Source organism: Nomascus leucogenys, chromosome 22a (genome assembly GCF_006542625.1).
Source record: "Nomascus leucogenys isolate Asia chromosome 22a, Asia_NLE_v1, whole genome shotgun sequence".
Taxonomy (NCBI): domain Eukaryota; kingdom Metazoa; phylum Chordata; class Mammalia; order Primates; family Hylobatidae; genus Nomascus; species Nomascus leucogenys.
In genome coordinates, this window is record NC_044402.1 from 12,395,456 (window position 1) to 12,410,752 (window position 15,297).

A 15,297-nucleotide genomic window follows, 5' to 3' on the forward strand; every position below is an offset into this window, starting at 1 on the left:
CTTCATGTTAAAAATCCTCAACAAACTAGGTACTGAAGGAACATACCTCAAAATAATTACAGCCAACTATGACTAACCTACAGCCATCATCATACTGAATGTGTAAAAGCTTGAAGCATTCCCCTTGAGAACCAGAATAAGACAAGGATGCCCACTCCCACCACTCCTATTCAACACATTACTGGAAGTCCTAGCCAGAGCAATCAGGTGGGAGAAAGAAATAAAAGGCATCCAAAAAGGAAGAGAGAAGTCAAGCTATCTCTCTTTGTAGATATGATCCTATATCTAGGAAACCTCATAGTCTGACCAAAGGCTCCTAGATTTGAGAAACAACTTCAGCAAAGTTTTAGGGTACAAAAATCAGTAGCATTTCGTTCTTTTTTTTTTTTTTTTTTTTTTTTTTTTTTTTTGAGATAGTGTCTCACTGTGTCACCCAGGCTGTAGTGCTGTAGTTCAAACATGGAATAATGCAGCCTCAACGTCCTGGGCTCAAGCAATCCTCCCACCTCAGCCTCCCAGGTAACTAAGACCACAGGCCAGCATGCCCAGCTAATTTTTTTTAATAGAGATAGGGTCTCAATAAATGGGCCGGAGTAACACACCCAAATGAGGAATGTGTTGCCTACAAAATCCAAATAGGCCTGCTAGGCGTTGTGCCTCTTTCTTTCTTTTCTTTTTTCTCTTTTTTTTTTTTTTTTTTTTTTTTTTTGAGACAGAGTCTTGCTCTGTCACCCAGGGTAGAGTGCAGTGGCATGATTTCAGCTCACTGCAACCTCCACCTCAGGTTCAAGTGATTCTCCTGCCTCAGACTCCTGAGTAGCTGGGATTACAGGCGTGTACCACCACGCGTGCGTAATTTTTGTATTTTTAGTAGAGACAGGGTTTCACCATATTGACCAGGCTGGTCTTGAACTCCTGACCTCAAGTGATCCACATGCCTTGGCCTCCCAAAATGCTGGGATTACAGGCATGAGCCACCACACCCAGCCTGTGCCTCTTTCTTGGTTGTAGAAGAGGCCAAATGCAGCAACTTACCCTTCACCTTACAAGGAATATCTTGACAGGCCCCACACCACTGGACCCCTAAAAATTTTACTGAGGTAGATGTTCCCTGAATTTTAGTCGAATTTATTCTCTGGAACACAAATGTCTCACCAATAAGTCCAGTGTGTTTACTACTTCTTGCTCACCGGATCCAATCAGCAGAATGTCATCAATGTAATGGACCAGTGTGATATCTTGTAGAAGCAAAAAGCAATCAAGTTCTCTCTGAATAAGATTATGACACAAAGCTGGAAAGTTGATACACCCCTGAGGTAGTGAAGGCAAATTGCTTCTGGGGGGCCTTATGGACAGGAATGGAGAAAAAGGCATTTGCCAAGTCAATGGCTGCATACCAGGTACCAGGAAATGTGTTAATTTGCTCAAGCAATGAAACCACATCTGGTACAGGGCTGCAATTGGAGTCACCATTTGGTTAAACTTACGATAATCCACTGTCATTCTCCAAGATCCATCTGTCTTCTGCACAGGCCAAATAGGAGAGTTGAATGGGGATGTGAAGGGAATCATCACCTCTGTATATTTCAAATCCTTGATGGTGGCACTAATTTCCACAATCCCTCCAGGGATGCGATATTGTTTTTTATTTACTGTTTTCCTAGGTAGAGGCAGCTCTAATGGTTTCTATTCGGCCCTCATCCTACCGGTCAGGGAGCCAATGTGGGGGTTCTGCAAGCTGCTGAGTATGTTAATGTCAATTATGCATTCTAGCACTGGGGAAATGACCACAGGATGAGACCAGGGACCCACTGGATCCACTGTAAGTTTGACCTGAGCTAACACTCCATTAATTACCTTACCTCTATAAGTCCCTACTTTAACTGGAGGACCACAACGATGTTTTGAGTCCCCTGGAATCAACATCAGCTCAGAGCCAGTGTCCAGTAATCCCCAAAACGTCTGATCATTTCCCTTTCCCCAGTGCACAGTTACCCTGGTAAAAGGCTGGATGTCTCCGTGGGGAAGGATGGGAAAAAGATTAACAGCAGAAATTGTCGTTGGTGGAGTGAGGTCCTTCCTCAAGGAGACCCGGCCTCCCCTTCATTCAAGGGGTTCTGGGTCTGTAAAGTGGCTCGTCTGGAAATTAATTGAGGGGACATGATTCTCTCTTTTTATAATTCAAATTAGCCTTTTGTCCATTTGACCTGGAAGTTTTCTGCTTATATAAATTAAATAGGAATGCAGTAGGCTTCCTATCAATTTCACTTCTAGGAACAATGTAATTAGCCAATGCCAAAGCTCTACACGAGTCAGACCATTCTAATTGTTGCTTTGCCTCTGCTGTCCATTATGGTAGCTATGCTGACCTTGCATTTGATTGTTGAGTGCTGCCACTTGGCCCCTGCCACCTTGGGATCCAATTATCCCCATTTTATTTAAATTCTGTAGCTGAGTGACTGCAGTTCCCACTGTTAGATCTGACATACAGAGAAGAGCAATTACAGGGCTTTTCAAAGATGCAGGTGCTGCCCTCATAAATCTATTTTGCAAAGCATTGGTCAAGGGTATACCTTCTGGACCCTCCCAGCTGGGATGAGTAGGTCTAAAGTGACTAATCCTCTCCACCATACCAATCTCCCTAAGCCTTTGGATCCCTTCCTGTACATCAGACCATGGGAGATCAGGCATTTCCAGCTCACTCGCAGTGGGCCATCTTTTAATCCATATTTCAGCTAACCAAGCAAATAAACTATTAGAATCTTTTTTAATTATCCAAGCTACAACATTAAATTCTGAAACCCTATTTAGTGGGCCCAAATCAATAAATTCAGCCTGATCCAACTCTATGTTCCTTCCACCATTATCCCACACCTTTAATATCCATTCCCATGCCTGTTCTCCAGATTTCTGCTTATATAAAGTAGAAAACGCAAGTAGTTCCTTTTGAGTGTAGTGCACCTCTTCATGGGTCACACTCTCAACCTCACCTCTAGGGGCCTGCTGGGACTTTAGTCTAGTTATAGTTCTAGAAGCAGACAAGGGTGTTCGGGGTGGCTCCTAAGGAGAATCAACATTATCTTGCCTGGCAACTGACTCAGGGAAGGCCATCACTGTTGCCTCAGGCAACAGCACAAGGTTTATCTCCTCAGACAAAGGTGGAAAGGCTGATGGCAGCATGGATCGGGGAGGGGATGTTGCCACTACTGGGAATGGGGAAGCTGTTTGTTCTGGCAAAAAAAGGTTCATCGGAGTTTACAAGCTCAGTGTCTCCAGCTTCATCAGGGTCCTCCCACATGTCCCCATTCCAAGTTGCAGGGTCCCATTCTTTTCCAATCAATGACCTCACTTTAACAGTAGACACCTGGCGAGGCTGTGCATCCACTTTTCATTGCAGGTCAGCCACGCACGTGATAAGAGCTTGTGTCTGTTTTTCTACAATTTCAGCTCTTTCTCTACAGGAGATAAGACTCTCATTCAGGGCAATCTTAGAAGATTTGAGGCTCAGGATCTGCTTCTGAAGCTGGCAGTTAGAATCCCTGAGTTCATCATTTTCTTTCATCACTTTGTCCAGTGAACTTAGGAGCAACCAACCAACTTCCTTATGTTCCTTGGTCCTCCACATATAGTCAAAGGTATGATGTATAGAGTCACTAAACTCCTTGCCTCTCAGGGGTGTCAAATGCATTTATTTTGCATAACTCTCTAAACAGTTCATGCCAAGGACTATCAGTGTTCTCCACACTATTAGAAGTAGCATCCTTAACATTATGGGGTCTAATCATATTAAGCCACCAACTCCAGAAACCCTAAAACCAATGAAAGAACTCCATCCTTAATATTCTGTTCCTCTAGAACCACTCCTGGTACCAAAATCTGTATTCATCAGGGTTCTCCAGAGGGACAGATCTAACAGGATATATATATATATACACACACACACATATATTTATCCATATGTCCATATATATATCCATATATCCATATATATATCCACATATCCATATATCATATATATATCCATATATATCTCTATATATCCATATATATCTCTATATATCCATATATATCTCTATATATCCATATATATATCTATATATCCATATATATATCTATATATATATATATATGGGAGTTTATTAAGTAGTATTAACTCACACAATCACAAGGTCCCACAATAGGCCATCTGCAAGCTGAGGAGCAAGGAAGCCAGTCTGAGTCCCAAAGCTGAAGAACTTGGAGTCTGATGTTCGAGGGCAGGAAGCATCCAGCACGGGAGAAAGATTTAGGCTGGGAGGCTAAGCCAGTCTAGTGTTTTCACGTTTTTCTGCCTGCTTTATATTCTGGCCATGCTGGCAGCTGATTAGATGGTGCCCAACCAGATTGAGGGTCGGTCTGCCTTTCCAAGCCCACTGACTGAAATGTTAATCTCCTTTGGCAACACCCTCACAGACACACCCAGGACCAATACTTTGCATCCTTCAATCCAATAAACTTGACACTCAGTATTGACCATCACAATGCCCATTAGTGGTGGACTGGATAAAGAAAATGTGGTACATAAACACCATGGAATACTATGCAGCCATGAAAACAAAGGAGATCATGTCCTTTGCACCAACATGGATAGAGCTGGAGGCCATTGTCCTATGTGAATTAACACACGTCATAAGTTAATTAATGCAGAAGCAGAAAACCAAATACCACATGCTCTCTTTTATAAGTGGGAGTGAAACACTGGGTACACATGGAAACAAAGGAACAAGAAACACTGGGGCCTACTTCAGTTTGAAGGGTGGGAGGAGGGTGAGAATTGAAAAACTTCCTATTGAGTACTGTGCTTATTACCGGGGTGACAAAATAATCTGTATACCCAAACCTCACGACATACAATTTACCCATATTAACAAATCTGCATATGTACTCCAAACCTAAAATAAAAGTTAGGGAAAAAATTTTTAACCTGAATTTAGATTATTTCAAATTCTCCATTCACCTTAAAGAGAGCTATTCATTTGCTTTAACCATAGCTTTAAAAACAGATTACTAGGCCAGATGTGGCAAAAATAATTTTAAATATTTCAAAACCTGAAAAATCAGATCATATAGTGGGTTTGCACTTCTGGTAATGGGAGAATGGGTCAGTAAAGCCAGTTATTTCTGCTGATCTACTAGACAAGTAGAACGAAATGCACAAACATCTCCTTGAAGGTACTGAAGAACTGCAAAACACTGAAGACTTACCAGGCCAGACGCTGGTGAAATACAGAGATCAAGAGAGCGCTGCATTCGGCAACTCTGGAAGAAGTGCCTGAGAAGTGCTTTTGACAGTCTCTCATGGGTAAGGAAACAGAGATTGGAGCCCAGAGTACAAAGTGACCTGGGTTAGGAGAGGAATCAGGTGATTGGGTGAACCCACGTCGATTTGGGTTAAGACCCCAAAGGGCTGCAGCCTACAAGAGTGAAATAGAACTGGCTGGGAACAGTGGCTCATGCCTGTAATTCTAGCACTTTGGGAGGCCAAGGCCGGTGGATCACCTGAGGTCAGGAGTTTGAGACCAGCCTGGCCAATGAAACTCTGTCTCTACTAAAAATACAAAAATTAGCCAGGTGTGGTGGCAGGTGCCTGTAATCCCAACTAATTGGGAGGCTGAGGCAGGAGAATTGCTTGAAACCGGGAGGTGGAGGTTGCAGTGAGCCTAGATCGCATCACTGCACTCCAGCTTGGGCGACAGTACAAGACTCTGCCTCAAAAAAAAAAAAAAAAAAAAAGTACACCAGAAGTAGATTCCTGAAGAGACTACATTTGTAATAAGAGTAAGCTACGGATGTCATGGGAACACAGGACATGGGGAGGTTATCCAAAGGACACATTTAATCTGAGAGTTGAGAGAGCAATAGGAGTAAAAATTATCCAAGCCAAAGTACAAATTGAAGAAGAAGGAGAAAAGCATTCTAGAGACAGTAGCTACCTATGTAAAGGCTGGAGGCAATCTGAAAAACTGGTGCATTGATAGGATAGGGGCATGAAAATATGAGTAGTTTACTATAACAAGAGCATAGTTAGGAAGACAGTTAAGACTTGTTAAGAGATGAAGCTGAACCTGGATGGAAAGAGCTGGTCAATGTAAAAGAAGTTAAATATGTAAAATTATTAAGACTGTAAAATTAGGCCAGGCATGGTGGCTCACATCTATAATCCCAGTACTTTGGGAGGCCAAGGCAGGCAGATCACTTGAGGTCAGGAGTTCGAGACCACCCTGGCCAACATGATGAAACCCCATCTCTACTAAAAATATAAAAAACTGGCTGGGTGCAGTGGCTCACGCCTCTAATCCCAGCAGTTTGAGAGGCCAAGGCGGGCCGATCACGAAGTCAAGAGTTCGAGACCAGCCTGGCCAATATGGTGAAACCCCATCTCTATTAAAAATACAAAAATTAGCTGGGTGTGGTGGCAGGCACCTATAATCCCAGCTACTTGGGAGGCTGAGGCAGGAGAGTCTGCTTGAAACCAGAAGGTGGAGGTTGCAGTGAGTGAGCTGAGAACGTGCCACTGCACTCCAGCCTGGGTGAAAGAGCAAAACTCCGTCTCAGGGGGAGAAAAAAAAAAACTAGCTGGGCATGGTGGCAGGCACCTGTAATCCCAGCTACTCAGGAGGCTGGGGCAGGAGAATTGCTTGAACCCAGGAGGAGGAGGTGGCAGTGAGTCGAGATCACGTCACTGCACTCCCAGCCTGGGTGATAAGAGCCAAACTCCGTCAAAAAAAGGCTGTAAAATTAGAACTACAGTAAAGACAAAGATGGCTTCCATGTCTCTCTCTGGTGGCTGAAATGACCATACTAGCTTACTTTTGAGATTCAAGCCAAACATGATCTACTTCTCATTACATTTACTTTCATAAAGTACTTGGGTTGTCTTACCAAAATCAGATCCTAACCCTTTCCTGTTCAAAACCCTCTTCCTGTATAGACTGAATACCTCTTATTCAAAATGCTTAGGGCTGGGTGCAGTATCTCATGCCTGTAATCCCAGCACTTTGAGAGATCAAGGCAGGAGGATTACTTGAGCCCAGGAGATCAAGACCAATCTGGGCAACATAGCAAGACCCCGTCCCTACAAAAAAAAAGTTTTTTAATTTGTTGGGCATGGTGGCGCATGCCTGTGGTCCCAGCAACCCAAGGGACTGAGGTGGGAGGATCACTTCAGACCAGGATGTCAAGGGTACAGTAAGCCACGATAGCACCACTACCTCCCAGCCTGGGTGACAGAGTAAGACCCTGTCTCAAAAAAAGAAAAAAATGCTGGGACCAGAAGTGTTTCAGATTTTGAATTTTGTTGGATTTTGAAATATGTGCATTATACTTACCACTTGAGCATCCCCAAGCTAAAAATCCAAAATCTGAAATGCTCCAATGAGCATTTCCTTTGAGCATCATGTCAGCACTCCTAAGTTTCAGATCTTGGAGCATTTTGGATTTCAGATTTTCAAATTAGAGGTACTCAACTTGTACTTAAAATAAAACTTTAAATGCCCATAAAACACAGCCTGTAAGGATTTGGCTCTCATCTGCCCATCATCATCTTCTCATATCACTTTCCTTCTCACTCAAAACCCTTAAATTTAACATAGCTTTCTTCAATTCTACAAAATGTTAAAGATATTGACCCCCTCAGGGTGTCATGTTCTTTCTGCCTAAAATTTTAGTTTTTTCCCCCACCCTTCATCTATTTGTCATTCAGGTCAACTTAAATAACACGTTAGCAAGCATAACTTCTTTTTTTTTTTTTTGAGCCAGAGTCTTGCTCTGTTGCCCAGGCTGGAGTGCAATGGTGCTATCTCGGCTCACTGCAAGCTCCGCCTCCCAGGTTCACGCCATTCTCCTCCCTCAGCCTCCCGAGTAGCTGGGACTACAGGAACCCGCCACTGGGCCCAGCTAATTTTTTTTGTATTTTTTTAGGAGAGACGCGGTTTCACCCTGTTAGCCAGGATGGTCTCGATCTCCTGACCTCGTGATCCACCCATCTCGGCCTCCCAAAGTGCTCAGATTACAGGCATGAGCCACCGCGCCCGGCCAGCAAACATAACTTCTGTGACTCCCTCCTCCCCCAGTTTAAGTTAGGTCCCATGGCTATTTTCCATACCTTATTTATGATTATGTATTTAAGGTTACATGTTTGTCTATCTCCTCTTCTAGAGCAAGTTAGGACACTGACTTTGTCTTTTTGGTTCCTCAGTATATATCCAGTTCCTAGCACAGTGTACAGTGGTGTACAGTAAGTGTCCAAACGTGATCAAATATTGAATGAATCACTCAATGCACAGGAAGAAGAGCAGGTTTGAGGAGAGAAAGGTTTCAGGTTTGGATTTTTAAATCTGAAGTGTCTACATAATATCCAAGAGGAAATGTTAAGCAAATACACATAATTATCTGGATTTCAGGAGAACGATATGGGACAGGGTGATTGATACAGGAGTAAACAAGTATATGGTAACTGAAGTTATTCAAGGAATGAGAATATAAAGAAAGAATAAATTTTACAACAGAAAAAAAGAGAGGCTAAGACTAAGAAAGAACTATCAAACTCATAGCAGGAAAATAAGATGCAGCCAAACCACAGTGTGTGATACTATGGCAAAGGTGATTTCAAACAGAGTTAAAAAGTGCTGAATATGCTGGGCACAGTGGCTCATGCCTGTAATCCAAAGCTTTGGGAAGTCAAGGTGGGAGAATCACTTGAGCCCAGGAGTTCAAGGCTTCAGTGAGCTGTGACTGTGCCACTGCACTCCAGCCTGGGCGACACAGTGAGACACTGTCTCAAAAAATAAAAATAAAAATAAAAAATAGTTCCACATACTATAAAAAGATAAGGTTCGATAAGTAAAAGGAAAAATAGCAGGGTCCTGTGCAGAAGAAAGAAGTAGAAATCTCAGTGATGTCAAGTCAAGGTGTGGTGGGAACCGTGGAATAAGGAAGCTCAGATTGAAGGCTGACATCACATATGACATCAGAGATGTGATTCCCTCAACTGTTGAACCTACCAAAGTATCATATTGTATGTTTATGTTTGTGCATATGTGCATAAACTATAAATAGGTTCCATTTAAAACAGCACTTGATTTATAAGTGTTCTGAGCACGTTTAAGGTAGGCTATGATATTCAGGTTAGGTGGATTAAATGCATTTTCAACTTACAGTACTTACAATACTTTCAATTTACAATGGGTTTATCAGGAGGTAACCCCATCATTAAGTCCAAGAGCATCTGTATATTAAATAAGGTGTTTTAAAAAGGAAACAGACATAAAATAAGTTATAGACTGAGAGGCTGACAAAAATGTTATGACCAGAGGCTCACAGGAACTTAACCCTGAATTTCCCCTAGGAGTTCAGTATTCATTAATTCAGTGTTCACAGTGCCTTTATAGAACAAAACTACCCCAAACAAGAACAAACTGTACCTTGAATGTGACACCTTTATGAGTGTAAAATTAATGAGACAGGGCAACAGAGTTCATTCATCGAAATAAGTTACCATTTCCCAACATACAGTATTATTGCATGAGAGTACTCAATAACTTGAGTGTCAAATGGTTCAGAACACTAAGTGCTAAAGTTCTATGGAAAAGATTCCTATAGTTCAATATTCTTCCCCAGCTAGGAGGGTAAAGCTGTCTTTTGCCATAATTTGGAGCACAAGAAGGTAGGCATCAGAAGCCGAAATACAAAGCCACCAGAGTTAGAGAAGGAAAAAGTAAGTTCAAAACTGGCAGCAAAAGCAAGGTCTCACTGAATACAAGAAATCAGAAGATTGAGCCTGTGTCAACTCCCTTCTATTTATTTATTTTTTATTTCAAGAATATTTATTAAAGATGTTAAAAGGCTCAAAACATTTCACCAAAGCAAAAAATATGTGTTCATTTAACCAAAGATTGATAATTAAAAGACTTTAAAAGCAATATACAAAGTTACATGAATATAAATACCTTAGCCCTTTTAAATTTTAGTTTTCCTAAAGAATCAAAAACCTACGAATATAATATAGAAATTATTTTGCTATTAATAAAATGTAAAATCTTTGTTTTTTAAGCCAAGTACCAAAAAGGCAAAGAAAACTTTCTGCAGTGTAATTGCTTCTCCTTATGGGAAGCCCATTTAGATAACCCAAAAGTCAAACCTATTGAAAAGAGTACATGAATTTAATCAGACACAGGAAGAGTCTGTTCAAGGTTATGAGTATAGCAGAAGAATACATGAGTCTTAGTAATAGCATGAGAAATTCCTGATTACATTGAAAAATTTAGACTTATCAAGAAAAATCAGGAGTACAGATAAAGTTATACTGGAGGTAAACATTGCTTTTTTGGACCTTTAAGATAAAACATTTTAGTATTAGGCCACAACAACAGCTGGAACTAGAGGGAAAAAATTTCAGGAGTGATGAAAAAACTGAGGAAGAGAGTTGTCATCTCAAGCCTTCTCAAGGGGAGGAAAAGCTGAAAGCAACAAGACACAACAAATGTTGAACCTCTCAGATACGAATCTAAGAAGTTTTTAAAAGAAATTGGTTATATAATTAAAAATCAAAACCTCTTGTAATTTCCCTAAAAGCAAAGCAATACCTTAAGTAACCCTTGTTTTAATGTAAGGGGCTAACCTTTAGAAAGACTATTATAATGGTTTCCTTTTTAGTTATAACCAACTTACTTACAACATTCCTTTTATAAATTCTGTTTCTTGTACCTTATAACCACTTACACAGCCCATTTATAACACTTTTCACTTTCTTACTTGTCTTACATTACACTTCTTTTTAAAAATAACCAGTTATTTTACTTTAAGACAAAAATTTACCACACAAGATCTTTTTTAGATAAAATTATTATTTTTAAACAATCTTACTTACCAAAAATATATTTATATTCATAACTTTTCTCACATCTTTTACTTCCGATTTTCTTTTTACCTTTTTTAACTTTTGAATAACTTCTAAATTATATAAAATTATTTTTTCTCAAGAACACAACTTATAGAATTATATAAGAATTATATATTAACTAGAATTCTTATTCTTAGTAACCTTAAATTTTAGTGAAAACCTAGGAAGCAAGACATCCTGAACTGTCTATCAGATGTGAACACTTTATAGATGAAACCACTCCACAATTTTAGAAATACATTTTCCCATATTATAACCCTTTCTTAGTTAGAAATGACCCAAATATTCAATAAGCATCCAAAATAATTTTAAGATTTTAAAATTACATAAAAAGTTTACCTGGAAGCATTTATCCTATTTTTATGCACTTAATTTTTTTAACAGTTTATCTAGATTACTTCTGAAAAATGAAGATATTAGACAGAACTAGTTGTCATTTAAAGTTATTTCTCTGTTAATCATTTATAAAGCCTGTGAACATCAGGCGTTCACCTGAGTAAGAACCTTAAACACAAGGACATTTTGCCAATAATTCAGAAGCCTCAGCTGTTTTTATTGAACCTGAAATATTTAGCAAAGGTAGATATAAAATAATTAGTGTGAGAAAACACTTTAAACAGTCCACTTTCAAGGCATGATAAATCTAAGTACGTGCAGCCAGCCTGTGGATGTAACAAACCACACAGCTCACGCACCTAGAAGGTCAATAAGCAAACAGAATGTAGAGGAAAGATCAGCCTATAAAAGGGAAGAAAGTGTTGTTATTGGGAAATCAAAACTTCAGTGGGGAAGGGGACTGGGGTATAACCTTATAGGGGGATAATGAAACTTAAGCAACATCCAGGAAGATTGTAACCCCATAGTACTCGACCAGTGAGGAACTGGGGGAGGGACTTATTACATGCTAGGGGATAAATTACCTGCTACTGTAAGTGCCCCAGGTGTGCCTGCCTACCAGACGGCCAGTCTTGCAAGACTGCCATTAAAAGTCTCGCTTCTGCTCTTCTTCATGTCTCCAAGGGTTTGGCCAGGTGAATATGTTTCTGACAACTGGTATATCTGCTGTTAATCACTTATTGTGTCCGGAATTGGTGGGTTCTTGGTCTCGCTGATTTCAATAATGAAGCTGCGGACCCTCACGGTGAGTGTTACGGTTCTTAAAGACGATGTGTGTCCGGAGTTTGTTCCTTCAGATGTTCAGATGTGTCCGGAGTTTGTTCCTTCAGATGTTCAGATGTGTCCGGAGTTTATTCCTTCTGGTGGGTTCGTGGTCTCGCTGGCTTCAGCAGTGAAGCTGCAGACCTGCGCGCTGAGTGTTACAGCTCTTAAAGGCGGCGCGGACCCAAATAGTGAGCAGCAGCAAGATTTATTGCGAAGAGCGAAAGAACAAAGCTTCCACAGTGTGGGGGGACCCAGGTGGGTTGCCCAACTTCTATTTATTGACTATTGTTTCAGGTACTATGTTGAGAGGTACTTTATCTTTCTTTGTCCAATGTTTTATTCCCACAGCATCACTTCAAGACAGCAATTTTAAGTCCCCATCACAGAGATAAGGAAACCAAGACTCAGAGTTGAACTATGTTGCCCATGATAACAGCATAATCAACAGCTAAGACAATTCAAAGATGTGTATGATTCTTCAAACTTCACAGAAGACTAAGAGAAGATAACAACCATTAAAATAGGAGATGTACTCATTCTTCACATTCTGACATGTAGTCATTTAAAGAGGCAAAGATAAGAAATGGTTGTACTTCTCACAACAAATTGTGAAGTGTGGCATGGCAGTACTAATAGAACATAAAAACCATTTAGCTAAACTTATATTACCTCACAGCTACACATCTAACCTTTTAAGGGTGATGTCACTAGATACATTCACTCCCTTAATGTCACTCCCTGAATCACTAAGTCAGACCTTTCACAGCAGTTCTCGGTAAATTTTCATCAGCTTTCACGATGTTTAGAAAATAATCTGCACACATATTACCAAGCACGAATAAGTGTTTCCGTTTTATTTAACACTTAAGCGAACATTTTTGACTATACATCTATATAACGCACAGTACTAAAAAAGTGCAAAATATTCATCATAAACATGAGGAAAGTGAATACCACAATGGTTGCATCAACTCAACTAGGTAATTTTGCTCGTTAACAAAAACACAGCTTTTTCTTAAAGTTTTTTAGACGTTAACAGCTGTTCAACATCATCTTCCATCTAATTCCTTCTGAACTGCTTCAGGTTGCCTAGCACATATGCAGCTGGTGTTAAGAAGGTAGTAAAAAACACCACAAGTCCAACAGCCATTTCCTGGAAGAGAAGATGACATGCGCTTCTGAGTATGGCTTCCTGGGCCAGCGACTTGCTGCCTAACAAAAAGTGCTTAAAAAAACATTTTAAGCAACTAGGCCGTTGTCCTAGAAACACGGTCCAGGTGAAATCTAAAATGCCGAAAACCGATTCATGGATCACCTGATTTTTTTTTTTAATTCATTTTTCATCTAACGGTTCTCCGGTTCCAACCTTCGCACTCTGGAACTTCTATGTGGCCCAAGATTTCCACCATTTTATCGAAAATGCTAGATCTTGGCAGTGCCGAGGACGTCCGAGGATGGTAAACCATTCCTCCGCGAAACCACAGCCCCGCCCCCGAGCCAGCCAGGTGCCGCTAAAGGGTAACAACGAAGGAGGCCCAATCCCCCCGCGCTCCTCAGGGTCCCGGGCTTTCCGCCCCTGTGCCCGACGACGGCATCCTCACAGCGACCCTCTCCTAGGAACGTCCCCCAACAGCAACCAAGCCACAAGAACCTCCCCCAACGGCGACCAAGCCACAGGAGCCTCCCACGCGAGGCCCGCACGCCGTGTCCTCCCTTCTCCCCACCCGTCGGGGCGCCCCGCCTGGGCCACGCGCTTCCCGCCCGCCATGATGGCTGGGCCTCAACTCACCGCGGCAGACAGGGGCCGCTGGCGCGGGGGCTCCGAGTGGGCGAAGCGGGGAGCGGGCTGCAGGTCGAGCAGGGCCAAGCGGCGGTAGTGGCGGCAGGCAGGACAGCGCCCACGCAGGAGAGGCATATCGCGTCAGGTGAGACAAAGCCAGGCGTGGACAGCACAAGTGAGGTGAAGCCAAGTAATGCAACCTCCAGTGCTCGTGAGGCAGCTGGTTTGCGCAGGCGCCCCAGCCACGAGGGGGCGCTCTGCCCTCGCCCCTACCCCGCCCCTTCTGCCCAGCACCCCCTGCTCTGCCCCGCCTCTTCCGCTCACCACTCCTTGCTCTGTACTGCCCTTTCCACTCAGCACTCCGTGCTCTGCCACACCCTTTCTGCCCAGCACCCCGTGTTCTGCCCCACCCCTTCTGCTCAGCACCAGTTGCTCTGCACCACCCCTTCCACCCAGCACATCCCTGCTCTGCTCCACTCTCTTCAGTTCAGCACCCCCTGCTCTGCCCTGCCTTTTCCACTCAGGGCTCCCTGCAACCTCCCAGCCCTCATTCACCTCACTTTCCACCCACGTGTCCTATCCTCTCCTAAACTCTCCTGCCACCCTTCCCTGAGCCCCAACCCCACCTCACACTAAGTATCTCTTTTCTGCTGGGTAAGGTGAGGGACTTGGCACACCTACTCCTTTCCTTTGTCGTCCTCTCTATACTTTATATACCTCTTAACATGCCCTGGCATTGGCAGAGTTTATAGCACACTGTTCTCTAATGCAAATTAAATCTTCCATAAAATGTCTATAGGTTAATTCTTAACACTGAAAACCAAGAACAAGTTTCTATAGTCGGCTGATGATAAAAAAATATTCATGGCAGGGTCAAATAGAGTGTTTGGACCCAGAAGAAAAGGTGATGTAATTATCTGTCACTAAGGCTAATTTTCTTATTTTTTTGTAGAGACAGGTCTCACTGTGTCACCCAGGCTGATCTCAAACTCCTGGGCTCAAGCCATCCTCTTGTCTCAGCCTCCCAGAGTATTGGGATTACAGGCATGAGGAACTGTGCCCAGACTCTCTTGAGGGAAAAGTAAATATACCCTGATTTTTAAATTTAGTACTGTAATAAAACTTTATCTACTACAATGATCTTGTGTCTTCACATTATTTCTTTTGGGGGCCTATTGCACAACTAACACTCTAGGGTTTCTCTGGATTGCTCTGTTTCTGCAGCCTGGTATCTTCCTCTTTCTTAGATTTCTTGTCGTTTTGCTGTAGTACATCCTTAAGCTGTTCTTTCAGGAAGGGTTTGTAGCTGATAAAGTTCCTCAGTCCTTGGAAATCAAAATATATATATATATAGGTCTCCATTTAAATGCCAGTTTGAATGGTTATAGAGCTCTGGGCTCAAAATCATTGTCCTTCA

General features: G+C 42.0%; 1 protein-coding gene across 1 annotated transcript; it reads right to left on the reverse strand.

Moving 5' to 3' along the window:
- Nucleotides 1-12,925: 12,925 nt before the first annotated feature.
- Nucleotides 12,926-14,102, reverse strand: LOC115832449 (cytochrome c oxidase subunit 8C, mitochondrial). Its single transcript, XM_030803539.1, has 2 exons — nucleotides 13,890-14,102; nucleotides 12,926-13,253 (listed from the first exon to the last, which is right to left on the reverse strand). The coding sequence occupies exons 1-2, from the start codon at nucleotides 14,013-14,015 to the stop codon at nucleotides 13,161-13,163; spliced, it is 219 nt and encodes a 72-aa protein (XP_030659399.1). The 5' UTR covers nucleotides 14,016-14,102; the 3' UTR covers nucleotides 12,926-13,160.
- Nucleotides 14,103-15,297: the final 1,195 nt, after the last annotated feature.

Coding starts and splice junctions, on each gene's coding strand:
- LOC115832449 (XM_030803539.1), bottom strand. CDS start 14,015: ATGCCTCTCCTGCGTGGGCGCTGTCCTGCCTGCCGCCACTACCGCCGC. Junction 13,254..13,889: donor AGCGGCCCCTGTCTGCCGCG/GTGAGTTGAGGC, acceptor CTTCTCTTCCAG/GAAATGGCTGTTGGACTTGT.